Source organism: Chelonia mydas, chromosome 15 (assembly GCF_015237465.2).
Source record: "Chelonia mydas isolate rCheMyd1 chromosome 15, rCheMyd1.pri.v2, whole genome shotgun sequence".
NCBI classification, from domain to species: Eukaryota; Metazoa; Chordata; order Testudines; family Cheloniidae; genus Chelonia; species Chelonia mydas.
In genome coordinates this window covers 17,959,702-17,986,360 of record NC_057856.1, presented here as the reverse complement: position 1 = coordinate 17,986,360, position 26,659 = coordinate 17,959,702, and the positions used below count along the sequence as shown (strand labels likewise).

Below are 26,659 nucleotides of genomic sequence, written 5' to 3'. Positions count from 1 at the left end.
CTTCAAATTTGTTTCAAGTTGGTTACTGTTTGGGCCCTATTTAAAGAGGGAAATTTTCTAAAAAAATTCCCTCCATCGCTTGCCCCAATTAATCCACACTAGGGGTAGATTCAGCGTATATGAGTAGAAACCTCCAGCTGTAGCCACCACTTTAGCCACTGAGTCATTTATCTATCACTTGGGGTCTTTAAATCAAGACTGGGTAGTCTTTCTAAAAGATATGCCGTAGTTCAACCACAAGTTATTGGTCTAGATGCCGGAAGCATTAGATAAAATTCTCTGGCCTGTGTTATGCAGGAGGTCAGACTATATGGTCAAAATAGTCTCTTCTGTCTTTGAAACCGATTAATCTACTAATCCCATCTCAGTGAAGGTCTAAGTGACACAGCAGTCAAAATGATAGCCACAGTGTTGTGTAGACAGCGCCTTAAGTGTGAAAAGATAATTAAGTCTTTTTGGTTCATTCAATCTATAGCTTGTGTACACCTAAAACACAGTTGAGCCACTGCAGCAGCACCACTGTAGTGCTTCAGTGTAGACACTACCTACACCGATGGGAGGAGTTCTTCCATCAGCGTAGGTAATCCACTTCCCTGAGAGGCAGTAGCTAGGTCGATGGAAGACTTCTTCCATTAGTCTAGCTCTGTCTATACAGGGACTTAAGTGGGCTTAACTACCTCGCTCAGGGACATGGATTTTTTGCACCCCTGACCGATGTAGTTAAACCGACCTAATTTTCTAGTGTAGACCAGGCCAGAGAGACCACAAGAAGTAGTATCAACTGGATGGTGGTTTGGGGCCATGGACCCCTTCCACTATAGGAACTGGACTAAAGTAATCTGTTTCATATTGAGCTCCAAACAGCTGTTAGATGATACTGGCTTTTGGTCACTACTGACTTAGGCTGGATTTCGACCACACAGTTGGAGATGAAAAGCTCCCAATCCCCTAAATCATCCAGTCTCCCTAAATAGTGTATTTATAGAGACCATAATTAGCTTACTGCTCTGACTCTATCTCCCTTTTCTTTTTCTCTTAGGCTTTTCGATTGATGCTTTGTCAGTACTGTGTTGAGCCAGGTTCAGGTTCAGGCAGGCGCCTACTCACACTGTGCTGCCAATGCACTTTAATCATGAGGTGCGGTGCCCCTTCGGTCTTAGGCCTGGGCCTCACCAGAACAGAAAACAGCACAGCTTTGTTGTGAGGGTCTTTCTGAAGTCAGCAAACATCCACTGGGGCTAGGGACTAGGAGGAGAGTCTCTAACAAAGTGATTTTGTCTTTTGACCGTCAAACATGATGTGGAAACCCCCGGTCTCCAGAAGTGACACTAACCCCTTCTATTTATTTGTTTATTTCATGAAACTTAGCAACATAAGTTGAAAGGTAGGGCATGTGTGAAATTATTTGCTAAGGACCAGTCTGTATAAAGTTGTGGGGAGGGATAGCTCAGTGGTTTGAGCATTGGCCTGCTAAACCCAGGGTTGTGAGTTCAATCCTTGAGGGGGCCATTTAGGGATTTGGGGCAAAAATTGGGGATTGGTCCTGCTTTGAGCAGGGGTTTGGACTAGATGACCTCCTGAGGTCCCTTCCAATCCTGATATTCTATGATTCCTTAGTGAAGTTTTAAATACGCTGAAAAGTAGGGGGCAACAGCATCTTTGAAGGTTCTGTCACTGAGAATTTAGGTTTCAGTCTAGCAAAACATTTAACCATGTACTTAATGTGTAGCACAAGAGCTGTCCAACAGGCATTGGCTTCCAGTGGTTTCTGAAGATTACCCTGACAGTGGTAATGATTTGATAAGCTGATGTTTGAAGATGTGCAAAATACAAATGTAGTGCAGCCTACCTTGTGACATTTGGTTCTATAAGCACAGCTCTTGAAGGGAACAGGGTTGCATATCTCTGAGTTTGCTGCAGTTTTTGGATTGTTTCTTTCCAGAATTTCAGTTTAGGCACGCATGGCTATCGCCGCATCACAGGAATTTTACATCCTTCTTTCTTGCAGTATTTTCCATAGATTCATAGATTCCAAGGCCAGAAGGGATTATATAGTCTGACCTCCTGTATAACACAGGCCTTAGAACTTCCCAAACATAATTCTAGAGCATATATTTTAGAGAAAATCCAATTTGATTTAAAAATGCTCAGTGATAGAAAATCCACTACGACCATTGGTAAATTGTTTCAGTGGTTAATTACCCTCACTGTTGAAAATGTACACCTTATTTCCAGTCTAAATTTGTCTAGCTTTAACTTCCAGTCATTGGACCAAGTTGTAACTTTTTCTGCTAAATTGAAGAGCCCATTATTAAATATTTGCTACTTTATACAAGTGCACTCCTTTTATAAGAATTACATTTGTCCTGGATGATTTGATTCTTATAAGCAGTTGATTCTTACAAGCGGCTTATTTTAGTTAGTTTAGGAATGATTTTGTTCCAGTGGTTTTGATCACTATACGTGGTTGATTCTAATATCAGTGATTCTTGTAAATGGAGTGCACAGTATAACACATGGAACAAATGTATTTAGCTCTTTGCAGTTAACTGAATGACTGAACCTTAAGGGCACCTGAAAATTTAACAAAGTTTGTGTGTTGTGACTTTCCTTCTTTTCTTTCTTTTAAAAAGCAAAACGGAGCTCAGAAGTGAAAATAGAGTTGCATAAACCTATGGTGGGCTGTGAGGGGAGACCCAGGTTGTTGCCATGGGATCCTATTTAGCTCGGTAGCCCCATCTCCTATTGAATTGCTTACATTTTTATACTTTAAAATAGGCTCGCCGCTCTTCTACATTTGCACAGAAGGTTCAGGTGCTGAAGCATTCAGCTGGCTAAGGCTGATCTACCTGTAGCACCACATTACCTATAGAAAGAAAAGGAGTACTTGTGGCACCTTAGAGACTGACCAATTACCTATAGAGTGTTCCCAGGTTAACCTAACCACTGACCATTGCTGTTGATAGATGGATAAGTCTCGCTATAGCAGCATCATTAAAGAGAGATCAAATCAGTAGTAACCAAGATTACCAACTTTTTTGCTTTGAATTCTTGTTTCTTCAGAACTGTGAGAGACACGAGTGCACGGATGCACATGCTGGTGTAAAACTGTGGCATTTGTCAGTGAAAGGAGGCTGAAAATCAGAAGAGGGTGTTACAGTTTGAAGAAGGGACGGGTCATGCCACTTTTTAAAGACTTTTGAAACATCTGAAAAGTGTTCGTTGAAATAACAGCCAAAAAATTATTGACCACCCCGCCCCCCATCCATGATCCACATACATTTTTAGGTGGGAATATTATTACTGCAAAAAGTTAGGTGAGAATAAGCTTTAGATTGGAAACCTGTGGCAATCTTAACTATAGAATCATGACCGACGAATGCCAAGTTTATTGTGTGCTTTGTACGTATCAAAGAATACAGAGTCGTAGGGTCCTTGGGGATGGCCACTTCATATGGCAAAAGAAAGGAGAGATTATGTAATTTCTAAGGCAAACCACAGAAAGGCAAGGGTGTCACAGCATAACTGCATTATGTTGCACAACGTTCCAATTAAGATAACTTATTATACAGTAAGGAACAATCCTCCTTCTCTCGAGATTAGAAGATGGGGACTAGATGACCTAAGAAAAGGTTTTCTTACTTCGGTAATACAGATGTGCAGATTTCTCACGTCCAGTTTCCATACTTGTGGTGCATGGTCTCAGCTTGTTGAGCCCCAATAAAGCAGTTCACAACATGGATTCCCATCCTAACCTCCATTTGCAAATGTGCGCTGCAGTATCCACGCACGGTGAACTAAAATGCCAGTGGAATCCAGAAGCCCCACAACAGCTAGACGTTTCCATTCTGTGTGGATTTATTTCTATCTTGCAAATGTAAATCCTTCTGACTTGTGGCCAATGAAATCCATACACCCCTAAAGATTCAGAGTTCAAGTTATCTTGCCATCGCTTGTGCAATGAAAATGAAATGTTCCCTTTTCAGAAACAATAAAAGAGTTTGCTCTGAAACTCTTTAAATAAACACTTTTCGACTTGGGTTTGCAATCTGATTTTAAGCTAAACTATTCAAAATAATTTATTTTAAATATTTTCAATTACCATTATGGGTACCACTAATCTGATTTAGAAACTGTTGCCACCTTCACAGTTTCCTCATTAAATGACAAAGTGCTTATCAAGCTAGGGGCATCCACAGCTGTGTCTATACTTTTCCAGAGTTTTGGATGAAAAGAGGCCAAGATTTGTATTGAAATATCCATGTGACATCCAGTGGTTGTTGCAACACATAGCTGATTGTCTCATTCGATTAAAGCCGACTTTGTGTGTGAACATCTAATTCAACTACTAGCACATTGTATTGTTATTTTAAAAAAAGAGAAATCTGCTGCTGCTTTGCATATTTTATTTATGTTGGCAATGTGAAATGCATACAATGAAAGTGTACACGCTGTTCATTGAAATATCTATTAATCAGCCACCTGAAAGATTGTAGATGATGATGCAGGAGTTTCATTTATATACAGATATTTCATGAAGCCTTTTCTCTCTCTCTTTCTCTAATCTGCAGTGTGACAGCGAGAGTGATATTGACGATAAGGTAAGACTGAATTCCCTTTTTCCATATGCTTCACCAGCTTGAAAATTCCCCTATGAGAAAAATAAAAATGAATCTAACAGTAACATAATATTTTCTTTTAGCCTTCATGTCAAATTTAGAAATATCAGTAACTTGTATCCGCTTCACAAGATGATAGTCTCAGCCTTTGCCCTAAGCTTAGACATGCAGCCAAGCTTTCTGTTGCTAACACAATACTCCTTCTTGATTAATGTGCCAGGGTTTAGTAGGATGCAAGTCACTGTGTTGGCACTATTTTTTGTTTTGGAGAAAGACTTCCCTGATAACTCCTCAAGAGCCAATATTTTATTTATAATAACCTTTGAACATGTCAGTTTTATAATGGGTTTAGAAGATGGACAACTGGTACTGCACTGTCTATGAGGATAGGTAACTGTCAGGGAGTATTTTGTCATGTTGCATGCATATTTATCACGCAACAGTGATTTTTCTGACCTTTTTGTTTGATATGGATGTTAGACAGTGGGAGGTTATAGCAATATGTTTTGGTATATGTATAGGGACTTCTTGTTTTATCCCATTGACCTCCATTCTTGTGCTTGAGCATCACCTTTGCAATGAAAACAGACAACCCCTAGTGGAAGCAGCAGCTGCTACATGCTTTTGAACATCAAGCATTTAAAGTCTTCAGCGTCCCCATAGCCATCTGTTTTAGCAGATATTAGTCTCAGGTTAAATCTTCGTCAAAGCTTTGTTTTTCCAGTCCCTTATATCCATGCATGAGAACCAACAACATGCACAGATTCCACTGAATCAGCGTTACAAATGTAAAAGCTGAGTTCTGAAATTCCTTATCCTGTTTGGCAGCACAATTGCCTGTAACCATAGGAAGAAGTGAATTCAAGATGCTGCGTTGAAAGCTAATGCTAACTAAGTTTTATGAGGGTGGGTTTGTTGTTTTTTGGCATGGGTTTAAAACCAGGAAAATGTATGCTGTCCTTCATTTTTTCATTGTCTTCTTTTAAAAGTCCACTCAAATATCTAATTTTCCCTGAATGAGACAACAGATACATTTTGGCAAAAAGTCTTAAACAAAGAGGAATATTTTAATCATGGCTCTTGAATGAAACAAACAGTGGACATTTTTAGTGGACATTTTGTTTTTGCAGCATATATTTCTATGGCTGTCTGCCGCATAAGGATAAATAATAACAGAGGGTGATTTTTGGCAGAGAAACAGGTTGAATTTACTCCCCCAAAGCTTGGGTACCATAGGGTTAAGACATTTCTTACACTGCGCAATCAGAGAAAGTAAAAGCAGTCATTTAGAAAACAGTTTAAAAGATCTGCCAGTCAAACCTCAGATGAAGTTGTAAGTGACATGTAGTTTTATTATACAGCTATGCTATTAATGATTATCTAAATTACACTGGTAGACCCAGCTAGCAGCATTACATCTGAGACTGACGTTTGTTAGATTAGGTTTGACTTCACCTTGTAGTGAAGAAATTGAAATCTGAACAACATTGATTAGCTTTCAGAATGTGGGATCTGAGGTTACCTTTAGAGGAAGCGGCATTGTGTTTGGCTGGTAACTTACTGTCCTTTACAGCAAATGAAAGACCATTCTAGCATTCCATACCATTATTATAGCATTTCATATATATCTGTAATTGGACCATCCAGTCTCATACATGTTCCAACTACCCCCTCCTTTTAGTAAATCCTGCCTAATCAAAGTACTTTCTGTACCAAAAAGGGAGAGAGAGCAGTTGTCTTTTTTTATATCTCTTCTCTGATCTGTAAAGACATGAGGCAAGACATCAGTTTCATTAAGTAGGTCTCTGGCATTAAGTAAGGTTGCCTTTTGTGTCCGCAAAGACATGTGCATGTAGCACCAAACTATAAGCACCATTATGGCTGAAGCGGAGGGATTTCAGTCTTTCCAATGGGCCTTATAGTGCAAATGCCCTTCATGTGGAATTCCCACTAAATTCATGGAGCACATGGAGAATCAGGCTCTGTTTACATTTGATATTATACCTAAGGGGACAGCTGTTGGTTATAGATCTTAATCCTGCCCTGGCTGATACAACAAGGAGCTATCAAAATGCTGGCCTGAGTGGCCTCAACAAAGAATTCTTTATGGTAGCCTGAGAGATTACACTGGGGAGTATTTCTACTCCTCAGAACATTAGCAAAGTGTGCCCTCTAATAACATTTCCTGCCCTTTGCAGCCAGTTGTAGGGCTAGACATATGCTCTAGCCCACACACCACACTCTCTAAGGGATAAGATGTATGGACTCTGCACCTTTCTTAGCATTTTAAAGTGCTACAGAGAGATCCTATCTTGCTGCTTGCTCAGCAAGAAGCTCTCTGTGCCATCTTTATAGATAATAATACACACACCCTTTGAGCACTAATTAAATGCAGGGCAGCATTTATTAATAAAATTCTTTGCACTTACATAGCATTTTTCATTTGTAGATCTCACATCACTTCACTAAGGTGGGTTAGCAGCAGCCGCAATCCCATTTTATGGGTGGGGAAATGGGAGAGGGGAGAAATTGTCCACAATTACACAGAGTCAGTGGCATCAGCTGGGAATAAAACTCAAGTCTTCCGACTCCCAGTTCCATATCCTATCCACTGCCTGCTACTTATCCCTTATTTATTTAGCCCATAGATATATAGGTTGTTAGAGCTCCCAACATTTTAAAAATGCATACGTTAGAGCAACATTTGTAATTTTTCTTCCCTGTACTAGTAGCTATAAGCAGACCCTTCGTAGTTTTTACTTTTATGCAGTCACATCCAGTACTCTAGAGGGCAGTGGCATAGGGTAATCAAGTTTGAGCCCAGTTAATTATAAAGAAGATGAACCAGAACTGAAGAGTGATATTTATAGTTGCATGAGGTGCGGTCTGATGGCAGATTGTGACAGTGCTTCCAAATGATGACTCTGCTGTTTTTAAAAGCACAGAGACTTCAGTTAGGTATACTAATGAAGCCAGGTATTAATGCACCCCTTCCACTTTCTGAGGGAGAGTGCTGCGAATTTCCACCAACTGTTGCCTCAAGTTTCTGTTTCACCACAGAACTCTCCAGGGAAGCGAACGGGGAAATACTTTCTCACACCCACTTTCCATGATTTCTAAGAACTGTTTTTTGTTTTTTTTTTAAATGAAACAATAAACTGAGCTTTTCTACCACTGAGACAAACTAAGAGCTCTGCAAACCATGCATTCCCAATGTCGGTAACATGAATCCCATTACTTCTGCCTTATGTTCATTGAAGGGCATGGATTTGGACTCTGCCGTTGTTAGGAGAATTACAGGGTAGTTTTTTGGTAGCTGTGGAGAGTATGTCACCTTTTTTTTTTTTGGTGATGGGGAAAGAGGAGGGGAGTTCGTCTGGTAACGGTATTACACTATGTTCCAAACTATGCAGTAGCTGCTATGTGAGGCTCATGGTCCATAAACATTGTTACAGAAAATATATACTCCTTTAATAGCAACAACAGCATTAACAGATAGCAATTACCCTTCATTTTCAGGAACTATAAAGTCTCCATTAATTCAAGATTTATGTAGTTATAGCATTTAACACAGGAATAACACCACAGAGAATTGGTTTATACACATGTAATGAGAGAGCTTATGGCATACTTTAGTGAACATTAACATAATAGAGTAATATAAACCATCAACAGTTCCACTTATTGTCTCTTACCTGCTTTAGCAACACTATGAAAAGTGGCTAGCAGCTTGGTAATGTGCTCTGTTAAATGGCGTTCTGCAGAAAGCCAAAAGTCAAGTTGCATAAAACAAGGGAATGAGTAAGCTCTGCTCATTACACCAAAATGTTGTTCCGATTTTTTTTTAATAACAGTGTTCACGACCATGTTTTTTTGTTTTTTTTTTAAAGCCTCTTTCTTTCTTTCTAAGTAATTCAGCGTTCATGTTCTTTCATTCTTGGGCTTCTGTCTGCTGTGTGTGAAATTATGGGTTGTCAGTTTAATTGTATGGACCCTGGGTATAAGCAAGCTCTCCAAATCAAGGGTTAGATATCAGGCATTTCTTCATTTAATGTGGTGCTAAATAAGTCATAGAAAAAATGACATTGTGTTTCCAAGTTAATTAAATGTTCGCTGTGTGTTTATGCTGCAATTCAGTTTTGTGTTCTAGCTCTGGTAGGAGAGCGTCAAGTAAGTAATATCTGAGCTTGAAGTGAAAATTAAAAAGGGTATTGGTGGAGCTGCCAAAATAGTGTTTTCCCAGTTCTCTTTGCAAAAGCACAGTACATTTGCTTCAGGTTCCTTTGTAGCCCATTTGTTAGACCTTATTCACACACCATAATTTAGTTCTTCAAATTCAACTTCACCCTGCTACGGTTATTTACTGGACACTGACAATGTGTTCAGCACCTTATAAATATATGACGGCTTACAGTCCTTGCTCCAAATAGTTTACAGTGTCAGCACTGCCCAAAGTCTTCAGATGTACAGAGTACATAGAGCGCTAGTACAAATGTGGGTGATGTAAGAGTCTTGCAAAGGTCATTTTTGAAATGCTTCTTGTTTCAAAAATATTCCCAACATGTAATCACAGTCTTTTCAGATAAACCTTTCTGAATGTTTTTCCCACCATTAATTTCCACGCTGTCATTGATGTTCAGCATTTACCATCAGGAACACTGGATGGAGAACTCACTTTGTAGCTCATCGGTGCCCCTCCATAATCAGCTGAAAATTTTTAATAGCAGAAGGGATGGGCAATGTAAATACCCATCCAAATCTATGTCCGTTCCCAAACCAAACCTAACCCTCTGTTCAGTTCTCAGGTTGACTGACTGTGTCTTAAGCTTTCATCCTCCATGCAGGTCTTCCTTTGTCCAATACCTGATGCATCCTCAGTTCTTTGACTTCCCATTAAAAGTATTCTGGGGCACAAATAGCCAGAAAGCTCCAGACTGCAAAGTGCATTTCACACAAGTCCAGGTGAGGCTGTCAGAACTACAGAACCCTATCTCACAAATGCAGAAGTTACAGATGCTGGAGACTTTCCCCTAGCTTCTTAATTACTTTGTCCAGAAATGAGTTCTAGGTGTGCTACATTCTGTTTACTAGAGCAGCTTAAAGACTAGGAATGCACAAAGAGCTGAGTCATTGCAGTCTATTGTATCAGCCCTTGTACTCCGGAGCCTGGACTGGTACATGGGTCAGTGTTGAAGTCCAGAGGTTACATTTGCCTCTCCTTGCTTGAGAATGCACTTGTCACCACTCTCCCCAACCAAAATGCAGGATGAATGTACCTGTAGGCTGGTAGATTCTGCTTGTCAGATGCTGTTTCAACTGCTCCCTTGTGGTTTAGAAGATGAGTAAAAAGCTCTTGAAAGAATTGCAACAATCATGCACTCTGTCAGGGATCATGAATTATTCTGTATATACTATAAAGAAAATGTAACTTAAAAAGTAAAGAACTTTAATAACATTTCATAATATCCTGACTCTCTTTACCAAACTCCATTTTTTGACGAGAAACAAGATGTCCTTCTGAACAAATAGATTATGTTGAGCTTCGTAATGCCTGAAAACTCAATTTGAAAGCTTCACTCTTTTTTCTGTGCTTTTAAAGAAGTTTGCTGTACTTTCTCTGTTCCGTTGGGTTTCCTCTAATTTTGTGTGATATTTTTATTATTACCCATGCATCGCGACTCCACAGTGTATTGACAGTTGCAAAAACACTTAAGAGGGAGAAATGGTTGAATGAAGTTTTTTATCAGTTCACTTCTGCTTAAGAATAAGATGATGGGTCGGAGCAGGATTCAGTGTAGATAAAAGTGGTGGTACACTCAGCATTTGAAGCTTTGCACTACTTATCGGTGCCCAATGCCAATTTACAGCCATTTTGCATCTGGAAGTTTAAAACCATATTGAGCCAATGTACTTAATATGTACTTTATGTACTCAGCTTTACCATACCCCATGATGTCCCATCCCAGCATTTGCATTGCATTCGCTTGAAGTTTGTTAAAAATCATAGAAAATATACACAAAAAACATGGTTCCCAAACCTCACAGACCTACTTAAGGGCTCTATTTCCCTGGCCTTTCTCACACCTGTGTCAAAATTAGTTGGAGATCTTTGCCTAAATCTTTGGCAGCAGCTGACTTAATTTGTGGTTTACTGCTCCTGACAGTTTATTGGGGAAGCAAAGCGCGCCTTCATCTCCAATAATAAACAGCCCACCCGCCGACACTTTGACAGACTTAATGGTTTTTTATACAAAAATGGACAGACTTAATGTTTCGACTGTAGCGATCATCTGTCCTGATCTCCTTAATGAAATTAGATTAAGTGCACCTGGGAAAATGCTGAGACGGCACATTGCTTTCATCACCTCCTTTAATTTAAAACCAATTTGCGGGGAAAATATTCTCTGAAGCCAAGGGATGCAGAGAGAAAAAAGGAGGGAGGGAGGAAGGGAAGGGGATTTTAAAATCTATCTGGATAGCTGCTGGCAGTTTTAATTCCTTTTCCTGCTGGCAGTGTGAAATATTAACAGCCTTAAGAACTGAGAGTTTAAAGACTCACTCGCTATCCCTTCTGTCTTTCATAGGGAGGAAAGAAACAAAATAAAATCTTTACAATCAAGATCACATTCAAGGACAAAGTCATTTGCATATTAAGGCTTTTAGATTGGGGTGGCGGGGGAAGGAAGGCCTGATGGATTTACAAAGGTTTGCTCACCTTTCCTGCTCTTCAAACAGCTGGGATGAATTTCCCTAAAATGTATCATTTCCTCTGATTTTTTTAACTATATGAAATATTCTTTAGTGATTGCTATATACCTTGGTAATGATTCAGTTGTCCAGGTAAACAGTATTTTGCGAATGTAGCTGTAAAACCAGATGCAATATGTACAATATAACATGGCAAAAGAGCTGAAAACTATTAGAAACGTTCCTTGGGTTCATACTGATGAGAGACAGAAACATGTATTTTTAATTAAAAAAAAGTTCCAAAGACTAAGCAGAATCCCTTTTCCATGAAGGATTTTTCTTGTTTTCCCACTCTGTCTTCACTGATTGGAAATGCCCTAAAAATTTGCTGAAGGGCTTTCACAATTGAGCTACAGTTCGGCTTTAAAAATGCCTGGGATAGGTTGGACTCTTCCTGTATGAGGAAAAAGATCTATATGTGTTAAATGCTTATAGCTTTTGGCATTTCAATTACTCTGTAGTATTGTAGGGTCAACAGCACAGAGCTGCTTTATCCACTACCTGCCTCAGGTTTCAGTCTTGTTGGATCAGTAGCATTCAGACTACGGGCAAGTAGTTTGCACAGATTTGGAATCTTTTCCAATTCACTTTTATTCAGCTTCGTTCTTCCTACAAGATTTACTCAGCCTCAGTGTTCTGTCAGGATACCCACCACATTCTGTGCCTGTCCTGTATCTGCACAGCCAGTCCCCAAATCAAAGAGCAAAATCCCCTCCCCAAAATATCTCAATAGTTAAGGACACGAATGCAAAAAATGTGCGTCTAGCACAGTCAGCAAATCTTATATTTTCATTTACCTGTCAATAGTCAACACTGAGGCCTCAGTATAAGTAACACTGGAAGGGAATTCCAAGAATTTTAAATTTAATATTCAAAATAACAACATGACTGGGACTTGTTCATGCAAATCTTTATCTGTGCAAGTAGAGCCTGGTTTTCAGAAGTTCTGAACGTCCACAACTCTAGTCAAATTCCACTGGAGCTGTGGATCCTCAGCATTTCTAAAAATCAGGCCAGTCGTCATTAGTCACTTGACTGGTCCTATAGACCTCAGTGGAACTACGTATGTGAGTAAGAGTTCGTGTCAGCAGGCCACTTATTGTCAATGCATCATTCAGGTGATGTAAGTCTTAATCTTAGACATGCTGCTCAACAAGAAAGATCAGCCCCAAATGTCCTTGTCCGTAAATACTCGTTCATGGGAAAAGTCCACATTCGCTTTAAGCATATTCATTTATTATTTAATGGAATCAACCTGATAAGTGTTTTTAAAGAGAATCAAGCAGGTGTATGTAGCTGGAATATTATAAATAGAAAAGCAATAGGCTGAAATTGAAAGGGTTCCCATTCATATGTAAACCAGGTTGGTAATATCACTAGATCTGAGTTTAATTTATAGTGTCTGCAGCTCTCAAAACCTAAGCAGTCTCTTAGTTCTGGATATAAATATGCTTTCTGAACTATTTATTTATACTAATTGCTGAAACCTGCCCTGTGATATATGATATGCACCACTGTGTATCCTGAACAATCAGACTATGGTTAATAAGGGACCATGAGTCTCTTATTCCCCTAGCCTGAACTTTTTGTCTGTCCCTCATCCTCCCTCCAATCCCCACGGAGCCCAGGGCAGGGAAAGGAAACAGAATTGCCTGTTCTTAGGATTGTAGTCGTTATTAATGAGGAAGGCTTATTAGAATGATCACTGAGCTTTCCCCCCTGAAAGGGCAGGTTGTAGTCACACAGTAGAGGACCCTCCTCCAGCCTTCTTTCAGTGCCTCCACTGGCACTATCTTTTCCATAAAATGCTGGTTTCTTGTCCTCCTTTCCAGGGCCCCTCCCAGCTCTGCCTCTGTCCACCGATCCCTTTTTGTTCTAATGCATCACCCACACCTCTTCCACTCTGCCAGCGCTGCCAGCCTTTCTTCCTTTTGATCCATCTCTCCCACCACTGTCTTCTGGTATTATTGCTAAGGCCACAATTTTGCCGTGATTATTTTTAGTAAAAGTTATGGACAGGACACAGGCAATAAACAAAAATTCACAGAAGCTGTGACCTGTCTGTGACTTTTGCTGCTGCGGCTGCATGGTTTCCCCTGCCACCATGGTGGCTGGGAGCTGAGGGGTTCCTCCTCCACCCACAGCGGCTGGGAGCTGCAAGGTGACCCTATTTCCCAAGGAGAAAACGGGACACTACCAGCTGCTTGCACAAGCCACCTCCCCTTCCCCTCTCCCCCCCCGAGACCGTTACCCATCGCTGGAACCCTGCAGGAGGCCCCCTGAGGAGGCTTTTGCCCATCTCTGGAAATCCAACTCCAGTCCCTCGGCCCCTGGGGCTGAAGCAGAAAATGTCATGAAGGTCTCTGGAAGTCACAGATTCCGTGACCTCCATGACATAAGCGTAGCCTTAGTTACTACACACCGCACAGCATGCCTTCCATGAAGGTATCTCCTCCTTCAAATCCCTTCTCAACACCCACTTCTGCCATGAGGTCTACAAGAGATCATAGCTAGGCTGATGTGCATTTGGGGATAGTTGATATTTATTTTAATTTATTCTGTTTTATGGGGCTCCTTTTCTTCCGGTGAGCTCTTCAGAGCAGGGATGATGTCCTGCTGTGTGTGTGGAGGTGACCTAGCATGTTTTAGGCACTACTGGACTACAAATAACGCACAATAATAATAATGTGTGCTTATATAACATTTTTCATCCAGAGCTCTCAAAGTGTGCTAAAAGATGAGTAAACATTATTGTCCTCATTTTACAGGTGAAAAAGTTGAGGCTCAGAAAAAATAAGTGATTTGCCTATGGTCACACAGTGAGCTAGTGGCAGAGTTGGGACTAGAAGCCCAAATCGCCTGACTCAGTCCAAGGATGTAACCACTTCCTCTACCAGTATTATTATTACGCTCTTATTACAAACAGTCTTCCCCAAAACTAATCATTGGACGTTTGCCTTGTGTATATTTATTTTCTTTAATAGTGACAGGCATTCCTTGAAAATTAATTAACTTTTAGCTAAAGTGGGATACATTTTGGATTTGTTTTGTTTAAAATTCATGTTTTTCATGTTACATTGAAAGTCTTGTTCTTGCTGGGACCTTGAAGCTTGTTCTCTTAAGTGCTTTAATGTGGCGAGAAGTATCAAGATATTGTTCTGATCACTGTCTCCTTTGAACTCTAACAAACAGTGCATAAGAGATCATTTGTGCAACAGCAAGAAATTAAAAGGTTGCTCCAGAAGGCAAGCTCTTTTGGTAGAAGTGGAAGCTTCTTGCCGCAAGTGTCTGTATTTAGTCAAATTAATATTACTAGTTCTTCTCAGCCTTCTGAAGTCTCCACAATTCTTTGAAACTCTGGCTCTGTTTGTGCTTCATACATCATTTCCAACAGCCATCAACAGTTTAAGTCCTCAAAAATAATCTCCAGCTAGGACAGTAGGTGATGATGTACAGTGTAAAGCATCTGGAAGGGCAGTGTGCTTTAAGTGGATGAGTAAAAGCTTGTTTTCACCTATCCTCTTTGCCCCCCACCCCATCTAATATATATATGAGAATGAGGAAGGAAGGGGGAAATACTCTGTAAGTATAGCAATACTAACAGCAATACTCGGTAAGTAAAGTAAGATATTTATTCTTCATAATGCATATCTTCAAATCACTGCACAAGCATTGATTCATCCTTTCAATATCCATGTAATTATAGGTATGGTTCCCATCCTACAGATGGGGAAATTAAGGTAAAAGTGTCTTGCTCCAGACGGCAAAAGCAATTAGAAGCAGAGAGAGGAGCTCCTGACACTCAATCTCCTGCTCCAGTCCTTACACTATGCTGCCTCTTGTACGCTCTACATAACAAGTACATTTATTGCTATGTAAATGAGGAGGGGGTGAGATTTTATTTGTACTGTCAGTTCATTTTGGATGGATGGGCTTTGCTGTAATGCTACCCAAAATTAAATAATTCAGTGGAAATCTAAGGGATGATTATCTGGAGCTCTAGTGTCCTGTGCTGGGAGATAGCCTTTCATTTTGGTCGTGCAATCAATCATTATGGGTTCTTTTAATATTTACTTGAATACCATACAGCATGAACCCTCCATTCTTGTTTAACGTTAGCTTATACGCAGCTGAAATGCAATAAAGCATTACCCTGAGTTTCATGTACTCAAATCCAATTTCCCTTAAATAGCAATTTAGTACAGATATTTCTTTCCTATATGTCCTAGGATAATTGTACATAATTAGCACTACTCCAAGTGGAAAGAGTGAGCATCCTATAACAATAAGACAGGGGAAGTGTGCACAAGGCAATTAATGACAGATTTCAGAGTAGCAGCGGTGTTAGTCTGTATACACAAAAAGAAAAGGAGTACTTGTGGCACCTTAGAGACTAACAAATTTATTTGAGCATAAGCTTTCGTAAGCTACAGCTCACTTCATCGGATGCATTCAGTGGAAAATACAGTGGGGAGATTTATATACATAGAGAACATGAAACAATGGGTGTTACCATACACACTGTAACGAGAGTGATCACTTAAGGTGAGCTATTACCAGCAGGGGGGAGGGGAGGACTTTTTGTAGTGATAATCAAGGTGGGCCATTTCCAGCAGTTGACAAGAACGTCTGAGGAACAGTAGGGGCTGGGGGTGGGGGGAATAAACATGGGGAAATAGTTTTACTTTGTGTAATGACCCATCCATTCCCAGTCTCTATTCAAGCCTAAGTTAATTGTATCCAGTTTGCAAATTAATTCCAATTCAGCAGTCTCTCACTGGAATCTGTTTTTGAAGTTTTTTTGTTGAAGAATTGCAACTTTTTGGTCTGTAATCGAGTGACCAAAGAGATTGAAGTGTTCTCCAACTGGTTTTTGAATGTTATAATTCTTGACGTCTGATTTGTGTCCATTTATTCTTTTATGTAGCGACTGTCCAGTTTGACCAATGTACATGGCAGAGGGGCATTGCTGGCACATGATGGCATATATCACATTGGTAGATGTGCAGGTGAACGAGCCTCTGATAGTGTGGCTGATGTGATTAGGCCCTATGATGGTGTCCCCTGAATAGATATGTGGACACAGTTGGCAACAGGCTTTGTTGCAAGGATAGGTTCCGATGAAGTGAGCTGTAGCTCACGAAAGCTTATGCTCAAATAAATTTGTTAGTCTCTAAGGTGCCACAAGTACTCCTTTTCTTGTTCCTGGGTTAGTGGTTCTGTTGTGTAGTGTGTGGTTGCTGGTGAGTATTTGCTTCAGGTTGGGGGGCTGTCTGTAAGCAAGGACTGACCTGTCTCCCAAGATCTGTGAGAGTGATGGGTCGTCCTTCAGGACAGGTTGTAGATCCTAGATGATGCGTTGGAGAGGTTTTAGTTGGGGGCTGAAGGTGATGGCTAGTGGCGTTCTGTTATTTTCTTTGTTGGGCCTGTCCTGTAGTAGGTGACCTCTGGGTACTCTTCTGCGTCTGTCAATCTGTTTCTTCACTTCTGCAGGTGGATATTGTAGTTGTAAGAATGCTTGATAGAGATCTTGTAGGTGTTTGTCTCTGTCTGAGGGGTTGGAGCAAATGCGGTTGTATCGTAGAGCTTGGCCATAGACAATGGATCATGTGGTATGGTCTGGATGAAAGCTGGAGGCATGTAGGTAGGAATAGCGGTCAGTAGGTTTCCGGAATAGAGACTGGGAGTAGATGGGTCATTACACAAAGTAAAACTATTTCCCCATGTTTATTCCCCCCACCCCCAGCCCCCACTGATCCTCAGACGTTCTTGTCAACTGCTGGAAATGGCCCACCTTGATTATCACTACAAAAGGTTTCCCCCCCGCCCTCCTGCTGGTAATAGCTCACCTTAAGTGATCACTCTCGTTACAGTGTGTATGGTAACACCCATTGTTTCATGTTCTCTATGTATATAAATCTCCCCACTGTATTTTCTACAGAATGCATCTGATGAAGTGAGCTGTAGCTCACGAAAGTTTAAGCTCAAATAAATTTGTTAGTCTCCAAGGTGCTACAAGTCCTCTTTTTCTTAAGGCAATTAATGATTGTATCCTAACCCCCAGCTTAAAAACTTTGGGTTTTTCGCTCGCTTTCCTAGATGATCTCCCTGAACTGGGTGTTCCCACTTCTCTCCTCAGCTGGTCACACCAAAAGTCCATCCTGAAAAACAGCTTTATACAATTCACCTTAGTGTTCACACTTAGCAACATTATATTGAAGCAAAGGGCACTTTCCTTTCCTTGAGTTAGTGACAGTTTTCTCTGCTAAGCAATTACTAATGACTAAAGAGATATTTATGTAAACTGGAAAACTCTGGTTTTTTTTTTCTCTGTTCCTCCTCTCTGGCCTTCCTTCACCCCGCCCTCCTAAAAGTTGAGTTTCAGGAGGCAAACCGGTGGCACTGCAAGCTTTCTCTCTGTAACAACGTTGTCACCAATAATAGAGAATCTCAACCTGTCAACATTGTATGAAATGGCAGGTGGAAGAGGAAACTGTGGGGTGTGGGGGAGAGAAAAGGATGATGCCCGTAGTGCTGTCTTTCCAGACTGAGACATGTTCAAGGAGAGTAGACTGCCTGCTGGCTAGATGAGTAGATAGTTATTTATAGAGACTCTGTGAAGTCAATCAGACTTAAAACTGATCTGTATTAAAAGTTGATTCATATTAAGAGCAGTGCTGCTGTAGCTACAACTGTATCTGCAAATAGTTGTCAAGGACCTGTGGATAGCATGGTTTTAGGATAGTGTCACTGTCCAGTGTGGAAAGGGATGTTTTTAAACCAGCTTGCTTGCCCAAAACCTTACCCTATTCATCCTCTTTGCAAATCTTTAGCATTATTATTAGTATTGTTGATTGTTTTTTCATTGCTGTCAACGTGCTTTGTGCTAGATGGGTGCACAAAGACAGAGAGAGTCTTTGCCTAGGTGATCTTACAATTTCTAAACACAGTTCTCACCTGTTTGGTTTGTGTACATAATCTGTGTTCTAACCATGATTAAAAATGGTTCCAAACACAGTTATAAACCCTAGTGTGGCAGTGGCTAGGCCTTAATTTCAAGTTTTTCCCCAAACACTGGTTTACGTTCAAAACAGTGTTGTGTAGTGCAGATAAATGACACAGTCTGGATTGGATTGGACAGGGTAGGACACAGGGCCAAACCCTGATGTCCTTACTTAGACTCTGATTTAGCAATCTGGATTTCCCTATTCAGCAAAGTACTTAAGCACATGCTTAAGTCCAACACATCTAAATTTAAGCATGTGCTTAAGTGCTATGCTGAACGAAAATGGATTTAAAAATACAGTTAAATGCTTTGTTAAACTGGGGCCTTAGTTCTTACTCAGCTGAAACTTCACTGCATGCACAAATTTGTTTAGAGTAAAGTGCATAGCATGTCCAACGCTTTGATGTGGTTAGCTTTCTTAAATTCCTCTATTCTTTAATCCTCTGTTATGGCTAGGGTGACTACCTTTTCAGAAAGCAAAAGTGGAACACATGCAGGAGCCCCTCTTCCCTCGAGCCCCTAGCCCCTGCTCCTCCTCTTCCCCCCCAAGGCCCTGCCCCCTGGCCAGGCCAGAAGCCTGGGCCAGGCCGGAAGCCAGAGCCAGGCCACGGTAAGAATTGCCCAGGTAGCCTGGGCCACTGTGGTGAGCCCTGGACCTTCCACCTGCTTTGGGCAGGTGACCGTGGGACCCAAGAGCAGCCCCAGGGCAGGATGGAGGTTCCAGGGCTAGGCAGCTCTTACCCCGGCTCCGGCCTGGCCAAGGGGCAGGGCCTAGGGGGAAGAGGAGAAGCAGGGGCAGGGCCTCATGATGGTGGGGGCTAAGGCGACACACACACACACTGAGAAGAGGCTAGTGCTGACCCTGAGCCTTGGGCAGGCGTGGACTGGCGCCACAGGGAATCTGGGACAAATCATTCAGCCCAGGATCCGGACTTGAACTTTGCATTTTGGGACTGTCTCATCCAATTCAGGACCGGTGGTGACTCTCATTATGGGCCTGCTCAGCACTTGTAACTCAAGCAAAACTCCTATTAGTTTTGCCTACCCAAAGAGTAGGCATTTTGGGGGAAAACTACCTTGCCTGAAGATCCCAGAAGAACCAAGTGATAAAGGAGGTCAAGTTTGCTGCCTAATTCAATAGACAATGTCCCTGTAAACATTATGCTCATGTTATCCTTTGTGAACTGAACTCCACAGTTCTAAGAATAACAGCATTGATTGAATCTGGTGGGTTATAAAGCATTTTTGGTCCTCTCTGAGCCATATTCCACAGCACAAACTTGGAGAAGCCAAGAAAAATGCTGGCCTAAGTTTGGAGAGAGTTTTGTTTGGAGGTTTAAAAGCCTTTATGTTGTTCTACAGACACCCCCCCCTCCCAAGATCACAGTTAGCCTAAGTTTTATGGAAAAGCAAGTCAGCCAGAATACAGGGATCAGAAACAGTTGCTGACCAGATCTTGATTTATTTGACAGTTTCAGTAATAAAATAATTATTTGTCTAACTCTTCCTGATTAGTCTGAAGAGTCCTGCCAACCTTAAGAGGATTGACTAGTCAGGAAACCACTGGCATTTTGGCTGCTCTTTTTGTAGGGCTGCAATATTATTTGCAATAATTTTTCATTTATTAAGTTTGGCATTTCAAAATAACTCTCTGACGTGATGTGAACATTTTCCACACCAGCTATAAATCTGTTACGGAGAAATTTACAAAAACAAAATGACTCCATATTGCTTGCAGATGTATTCTGTAAAAATAATTGTTTTTCACTGGATTTTAATGTTTCTGAGCCTTTGTAAACATAATGCCTAAGTGCTTTTATTCAGTAAATGTGACCCATTCAGTAATTGCTTGCACATTGCAGTCCGGTAAATAAGGAGCAGATTTTGACCAAAATCTGTGTAGCATTTAAGTTGCTTAGGTCACAGCCTTAGGGGAGAGACGGTGAGAAACTTGTTTTTTCAGACATAGAGGACTGTGGCTTCAGGAACCAAGACAAATAAGCCATTTCTCTTTCATTAGTGGATTCCTGCTTTTAGGCAAGGTTTTCTTTTTTTTCTTAGTTCAGTAAGGCTGGGAATTTCAAAGGAGGCAAAGGATGTTAGGCATGCAGTCCTGTTGACATTTTGTGGAATTCAGGGTACCTAACTCCCTCAGGTTCCTTTTAAAATCCAAGCAATAAAAGGTTGTCTTCAAGTCTTTTTTGTGGAGAGTTCTTCAGATAGGAAACACCATAAAAGAGAGAGTAAAATAAATGCGTGTGTCTGCGTGTGCACACGTGCATAGGACAAAAAGGTGTCTGTCCCAGCTACGTATACCTTTCATTTTTATATTTTTTTGTTTTAAAATGTTAGCAGCACTAGAGCCCACAACAAAGCAAGAAGGATGGTTTGAATAAGCATCTTGTAGTTAAGCTTGGGAAAAATGTCCGTTAAAAAAAAAGTCCACAAATAATTAGATATTGCATGCTATGCAAGAAAATGACCGTACAAAGCAAAAATATTCCAAAAATAAAATTCAAGGAAAAACAAAACGAAATAAAAACCACATGGACTGTAATTCCTGCATGAGATTTGTTTGGTACTGTCCTAAATGGAAGGCTTCAATCAATCAGTTTGCAGATAGCACTGATGAGCTCTAATCACGGTTTATGGAAATTGGTATTATGGGAGATATTCCCCCACCCCTGTTGTGTGTGTGTGTGTGTTGAGGGTGGTACCCCAGAGCCTTCTTGCAAGGTGCTGAGTCTCCTCACTTCCAGTGGAAGCTCAGCCAATGGGACTTGAGAGCACCCAGGCCCTCTGAGAGTGAAGGTGCTGAGTTTCATTGGAAGGTGATATCTGCCATTCTCCAGACACACCTAACAAAAGACAATGGGTGAAATCCTGGACCTTTTTAAGTCAATTGCCACATTCTCACTAACTTCTGTGGGGACAAGAGTTCACCCAATGTCACCAAGAACATGCCACATCTCCCATCCCCCACCCCAGCACCGTCCACTGCCACAGGCATCACTTAACATAGAAGAATGTGAAGTCTTCCTTTATATGCCAGTGAACACAGATCTGGAGAAAGTATATTGCTGTCTCGTATTGCCAGCCAAACACGGTGATCCTGTCCTAGTTGGCAAGCTCTCAGGAGTAAGCTGGTACAAGAAATGTTAACTTTGTGTGTATCAATCCTTGATCCTGTGCTGCTATTAAAAAGTGAGTGACAACAGCCCTCTTAGTCATCAAAGACCATCCCAAACTAACCCAGCCTGTCTGTGTCTAATTCCTTCCCTCCCTTCACCCCCAGAACTAAAACCCTCACGATACCCCACAAAGATTTGCAGCTGTTTTTGCACATAATTAAATCATCATAGGTAATCCTTGTCTGGTGGCCTTCAGTATATAAATGGGGAAATTGGAGTGAACCCACTGGCCTGATTTAATTCCTGGGATTCCTGTGCAGATTAGCTGTTTCAGAAATGGAGCTGTAATGATTCCAACTCTGTCTTCTGGGGTATGGCTTCTGATGGCAAAAACATTGAAATAGATGCTGGGTTGCCAACTCTCAGCAAACCACAGGAAAGGGTCATTCTGCACAGCAGCTGCCCTCTCATTCAAAAGGTTGGAGATGATGCATAGAGGGAGCTTCCTGGAGTAACTTTGTGATCTGAACTTGCACTGCAAGTGCTTGAATAAGGGCTGGGGCTTGCGCTATGCAGTGGTGTATAGACAATGATGAAGTCCTGGAGATCAAGCCCACCCCAGACCTGGTGAGGAGATGGTGATGAAATCAAGCATGGATGCAGCAGGGATAGATTTTGGTCATCTACCATCCAGCAGTCAGAGCTCTTTTCTGGGCAGAACTCTCTGTTGATATCTACTTTGTGTTTGGAGGGTGGGGATAAGACATTAGAAAGAAGCAGAGAGGTGAAAGAGATATAGGGTGTTAAAGCTAGAAATAAAGCAAGGAACAGCCATATAATCTTATTTGTTATAGAATGTGGGAAAATGAGTGTAAAACAGGACTGACTTGCATCAGAAGCATGACCAGAACTCAATGTAAGTAGCAGAAGCACTATGGGATTTCCTTTAACTTTCCTTTAGTCAAAAAAAATTAGCTAATGAAGCTATCATAGTATCTTTTTCACCAGTTAAAGAGTTGGTCCTATGTCCATTTGCAATAGGCTCTGATCTTGCTGTGGATATGCATTTCTCACCAGTACTATGGAATCTGCATATAATCTGGCTTCAAGGAAGTAGAATAATTTGCATGCATTATCTGAGACATTTCTATAGTGCTATAAATGCACAGAGTGCTTTGCAAAGCATAGACAAACACAGTCTCCATCCCAGAAGGCTTACAGTCTAACACACATCTTACAAACTAACATAATAGGGCTGGAAAGTCGAGATGCCAATTTGCTTAATATGGGAAATCTTGGCTGTTGGTTCAAGACTGTGATTTTGAGTGTGGAGTATTTGGCTGTCGTTTCCCGTTGCATCTAGAAATTCCCTTCTGTTACTGGTTCATTTTTTAAATGTGGTACCAACTTCTGCTTTTAAATCTAAACACAAATCTGTTTCGTATGATCTGGCTTTCTCTTAAACACTGAAGATGCTGGGCTTGCTCATTTTTGTAAAAGAGTTTGGGTTATAATGCATGGCATGAAAAGCACCTTAGAAGAGAAAATGAGGGTTGTTTAGTACTGATCCTTGAATATTGGGAACTGTACATTCCTTCAAGAGTCTATGGAGGCTATAGCATTTCTCTATGCTGTGAAATAGAAAGTTTTGTGTAGCCCTGCGGTGGGGGTGGGATTTGTTTTGTGGGTGGGTAGGTTGCCGTACTTTGTCCAACCGCTAAATCAGTGAGACCAGTGTGAAAAACAGGGACATACCAAAGACATTTTCTCTCACAGGATAATCCCTCTAGGGAATTTTATATGTTGAGGATTGCCATGATGTGTGCTCTTTATTATGTTTCTCAGCACACAATAGCACTGTTGAAAGCACTTCCATTCATGCCTTATCTAATCTCTGACATCAGAGGTCAATGAATACAGGCCAAGGTCCTGGCTTGACATATTTCCAGGCAAAAGTTTTGCACCCTAGAAGGAGAGTCTGTTTCAAATTGAGCATGAGCAGAAGATTTGCCTCACTCTCTGGCCAGGAATTCAAGCACTGAAAAGTTTCTTTGGTGAATCTGTTCGCGAGTGGGGCAGCTGGAGCTGAAAGTATACCAAACGTTACAGAAGAAATCCCTGTAGGGTTAAGCTGGAAATCCTGTACAGTCTATTCTCCTGAGGCAGATGTCTTATGGATAATTGTCCCCCAGACAGTTGAAGAATGATGAGCATAGGGGTTGATGTGAAGGAGGGTGTAGTGTACAGTCATTTTATACAGTAGCTATGTTTTGTAATAACCTCTGTACACAGGGACAGAGGTTTACAGCAATGAATTATCATTAGAAAAAATACCCTGGTTGATAGGCTATCCCTGTAGTCTGAATAGATGTCGGTGTTCAAAATAAGTTCACATGGGAGTAAATGGGTTATCCAATAAATCACTGGATTGGCCAGTGACAGTGAGTGAAGGCTTGTAAAGCGCTGCTGCTTTCTTAATTGCCGCTTTCACCTGCTGGCAGGAATGGAGAGGTGCTGTGAAATAACAGTCACACCAACAGGGTCAGTGGTGTTGCTCATGAATCCGTATTTCACTGCATCCTTTGGCCATTCTGTGCCATACGGTAGGCTTTTTATTATTATTATTATTTTATTATTTTATTATTATTTTATTTTGTTTGTTCCTATGATTTACTCCAGCACTGTTCCAAAGCTGTCACTGCTCCGTAAAAGATGCTTGTATTTCTGTGTATTTGTACAAGTGTAAAGTTCAGGGCTGTTTTCAAAAGCGGCCATTGGTGCAGAAAATCCTGTCCAATCTTAGCAAAATTTTTCCTTGAAAGAACATTTATCTCTGTCACGTGCAGCTGCCTTCATTCCTTTCGAGAAACTACTAATGGATGAGTTTACCGTGTATCCTAAAAACACATTACCCTTGTTAATTTGGGGGAGTTGGGAGTGAGGCACCTGTTGTTCTTCTTTTTATCACCACCCACTGAAGTCTTTTCCCCCTTACCAGTTGTTGTTAGATAGTGACATCTGAAATTCAGCATGCCTGACATTTTCCATTATAAGGCCCTGTTTTCAATTGCTTATAACTTTGCCAAAACTTTATCATTTGGGATTACATTTCTCTTGCTGGTTGTCTGCCTCAGGTGGCATTACTTTGGATAATTTCAGTTTAAATGGTTCAACCATTTCTTAGAACTAGGTTAGGAAAAAATACATAGTTTTGCCAATGTTGAAAAATGTTTACAGCCATTTCATTAAAAAAGCCCTAGTGCGCCTGTGGTTTGGGACATGGACTTGAAATTTGTCAGGGGTGTCCCCCTGGTGGCAGGGATGTGCCTGTTGCCATCCCCATGTCTGCCAGAATTTGGCCTATTTATGAGCCCCTGAAACTCTGTTAGCACATACTCAGTGGAGCTGAGCCTTGTTAGAGTTTGGCAGCTGAATTCTTTTCAGACTCCATCTTTACTGAGCATGCTGCAGAGACTGAGTAGGACTTTCCTGGCAATTGCTCCTCCTGACTTCTGGGGACAGTGACCCAGGCACTGAACACAGGGACTGAGAGCAGGGAAACGATCTCTCTTGTACTCCCAAAGATCCTCTTACTGGAATCCAGGCAGCATGGAGAAGGAGCATGCAGCCTGGCTGGGTGCAGCAGGATGAAGAGCTGGGTCTAACAGGATGACAAGGGCATGGCGGGAGGGACTTAGAGAAGGGGCTGGGGAGAGTGAGGGACCAGGATGCAGCGCCCCCCCATCAGTTCTGCCACCCCTGATGTAATTAAAGACCTTCCCATAAATGCTTACACAAAAGGAGGCCAAATTGAGGTTGCATGGGCAACTTTAATTCTGGTTTCAGAGTAACAGCTGTGTTAGTCTGTATTCGCAAAAAGAAAAGGAGTACTTGTGGCACCTTAGAGACTAACCAATTTATTTGAGCATGAGCTTTTGTGAGCTACAGCTCACTCCTCACTTTTGAGTGCTTGACTTTGCAACCTTAATAAAGTTCTTTTAATACTGTTTTTTCAGTATAATTATTTGTGTTATAGTGACACACAAAATGGGCTGTGCTGCAAAAAAGAGAAGAGTTGAATATGTGTGAGCTAAGGGGCCATAGTAGGAAAAGAGACCTTATTAGATGGATGTGACCTACTACGGACCCTTAGTTCACAGCACTGAAGTTTTCTGTTTGTAATTTGTATGAAACCACAATTTACCAAAACTGCCCTCCCCTTGCATGGTAATAATGGGAAGATTTATTATTGTTATAGGGGATGGAGCAATCTCCTGGATATCAAGGTGTTCTCCAAATCTCACAAACTGGTTTTTATTTGAGGGATTTGCCAAACTAGTTCACAGTTGTAAACCTTTGTTAACTGTCATTTAAACATACGATGATGAATTTCAGTGTGATTCAGTTTCTTTAAAATAAAAATGTATTTCCAGTTAACTAGAAGGAAGCCTGCCCCATGTACTAGGAATAGAAGAATTTCCACCTTTCCCAAAAGCTAGTGAATGGCCTGAAATACAGTTGGTTTATTTAGTCTTTTGACTTTTTGCTCTGAGTTCCCCTCTTCTTCCGTTTTTCACAGTCTCTCCTCAGCAGAACTTGAACCCCAAAAAGTTTTAAATTGAGCTTTCAGCCCCCCGTATTTTTTGCCTTATGTCAAACCCACCCAATCTTGCCCATCCCTGATGTTACTCTTGCCTAGAGCCAATATTAATTTTAGATAAACTGCTGATCACTTTGACTGAGCATCTGTGAAGTGGTTAGTACATTTTAGGGGAACTGGTTCTAGTATGAAGTGCAAAAGGCCTTGAGTTCAAATGTGACACCAGGTGTTGTTGGCTTTGAAGTTATGGCAGGTGCGCAGACACCACTGGGGGCAGTATGAGAACCTGAATAGAACAGATACACTATACATCACAGTTACCAAGATTACAGTTGAAATTAGCCTATATTTAATTCTCAAGCCTAACCTCACTAATTTGCTCTAATGACCCATTGCGAACAATTAAATTTTTTTAATTAGTAAGCAAACAACCAGCGCAGCGTAGCACAGCTATGCATCGCAGGGATAAAAATGCACTTCGTTCATTTCAAGTATAATTTAAATTATTTATGATACTACTTGTAAATTAGTAAATGTTCTAGAGTATGTCGATTAC

The 26,659-nt window shown here is 41.0% G+C and overlaps 1 protein-coding gene across 28 annotated transcripts in view; it reads left to right on the top strand.

Moving 5' to 3' along the window:
* FBRSL1 (fibrosin like 1) overlaps positions 1-26,659 on the top strand; it is a 733,202-nt gene that overhangs the window by 510,752 nt on the left and 195,791 nt on the right. For all 28 annotated transcript variants that reach the window (XM_043529090.1, XM_043529079.1, XM_043529089.1 and 25 more), the window contains one exon: positions 4,572-4,601. In XM_043529090.1, the coding sequence (XP_043385025.1) occupies positions 4,572-4,601 (30 nt within the window). The remainder of the gene's footprint in view (positions 1-4,571; positions 4,602-26,659) is intronic.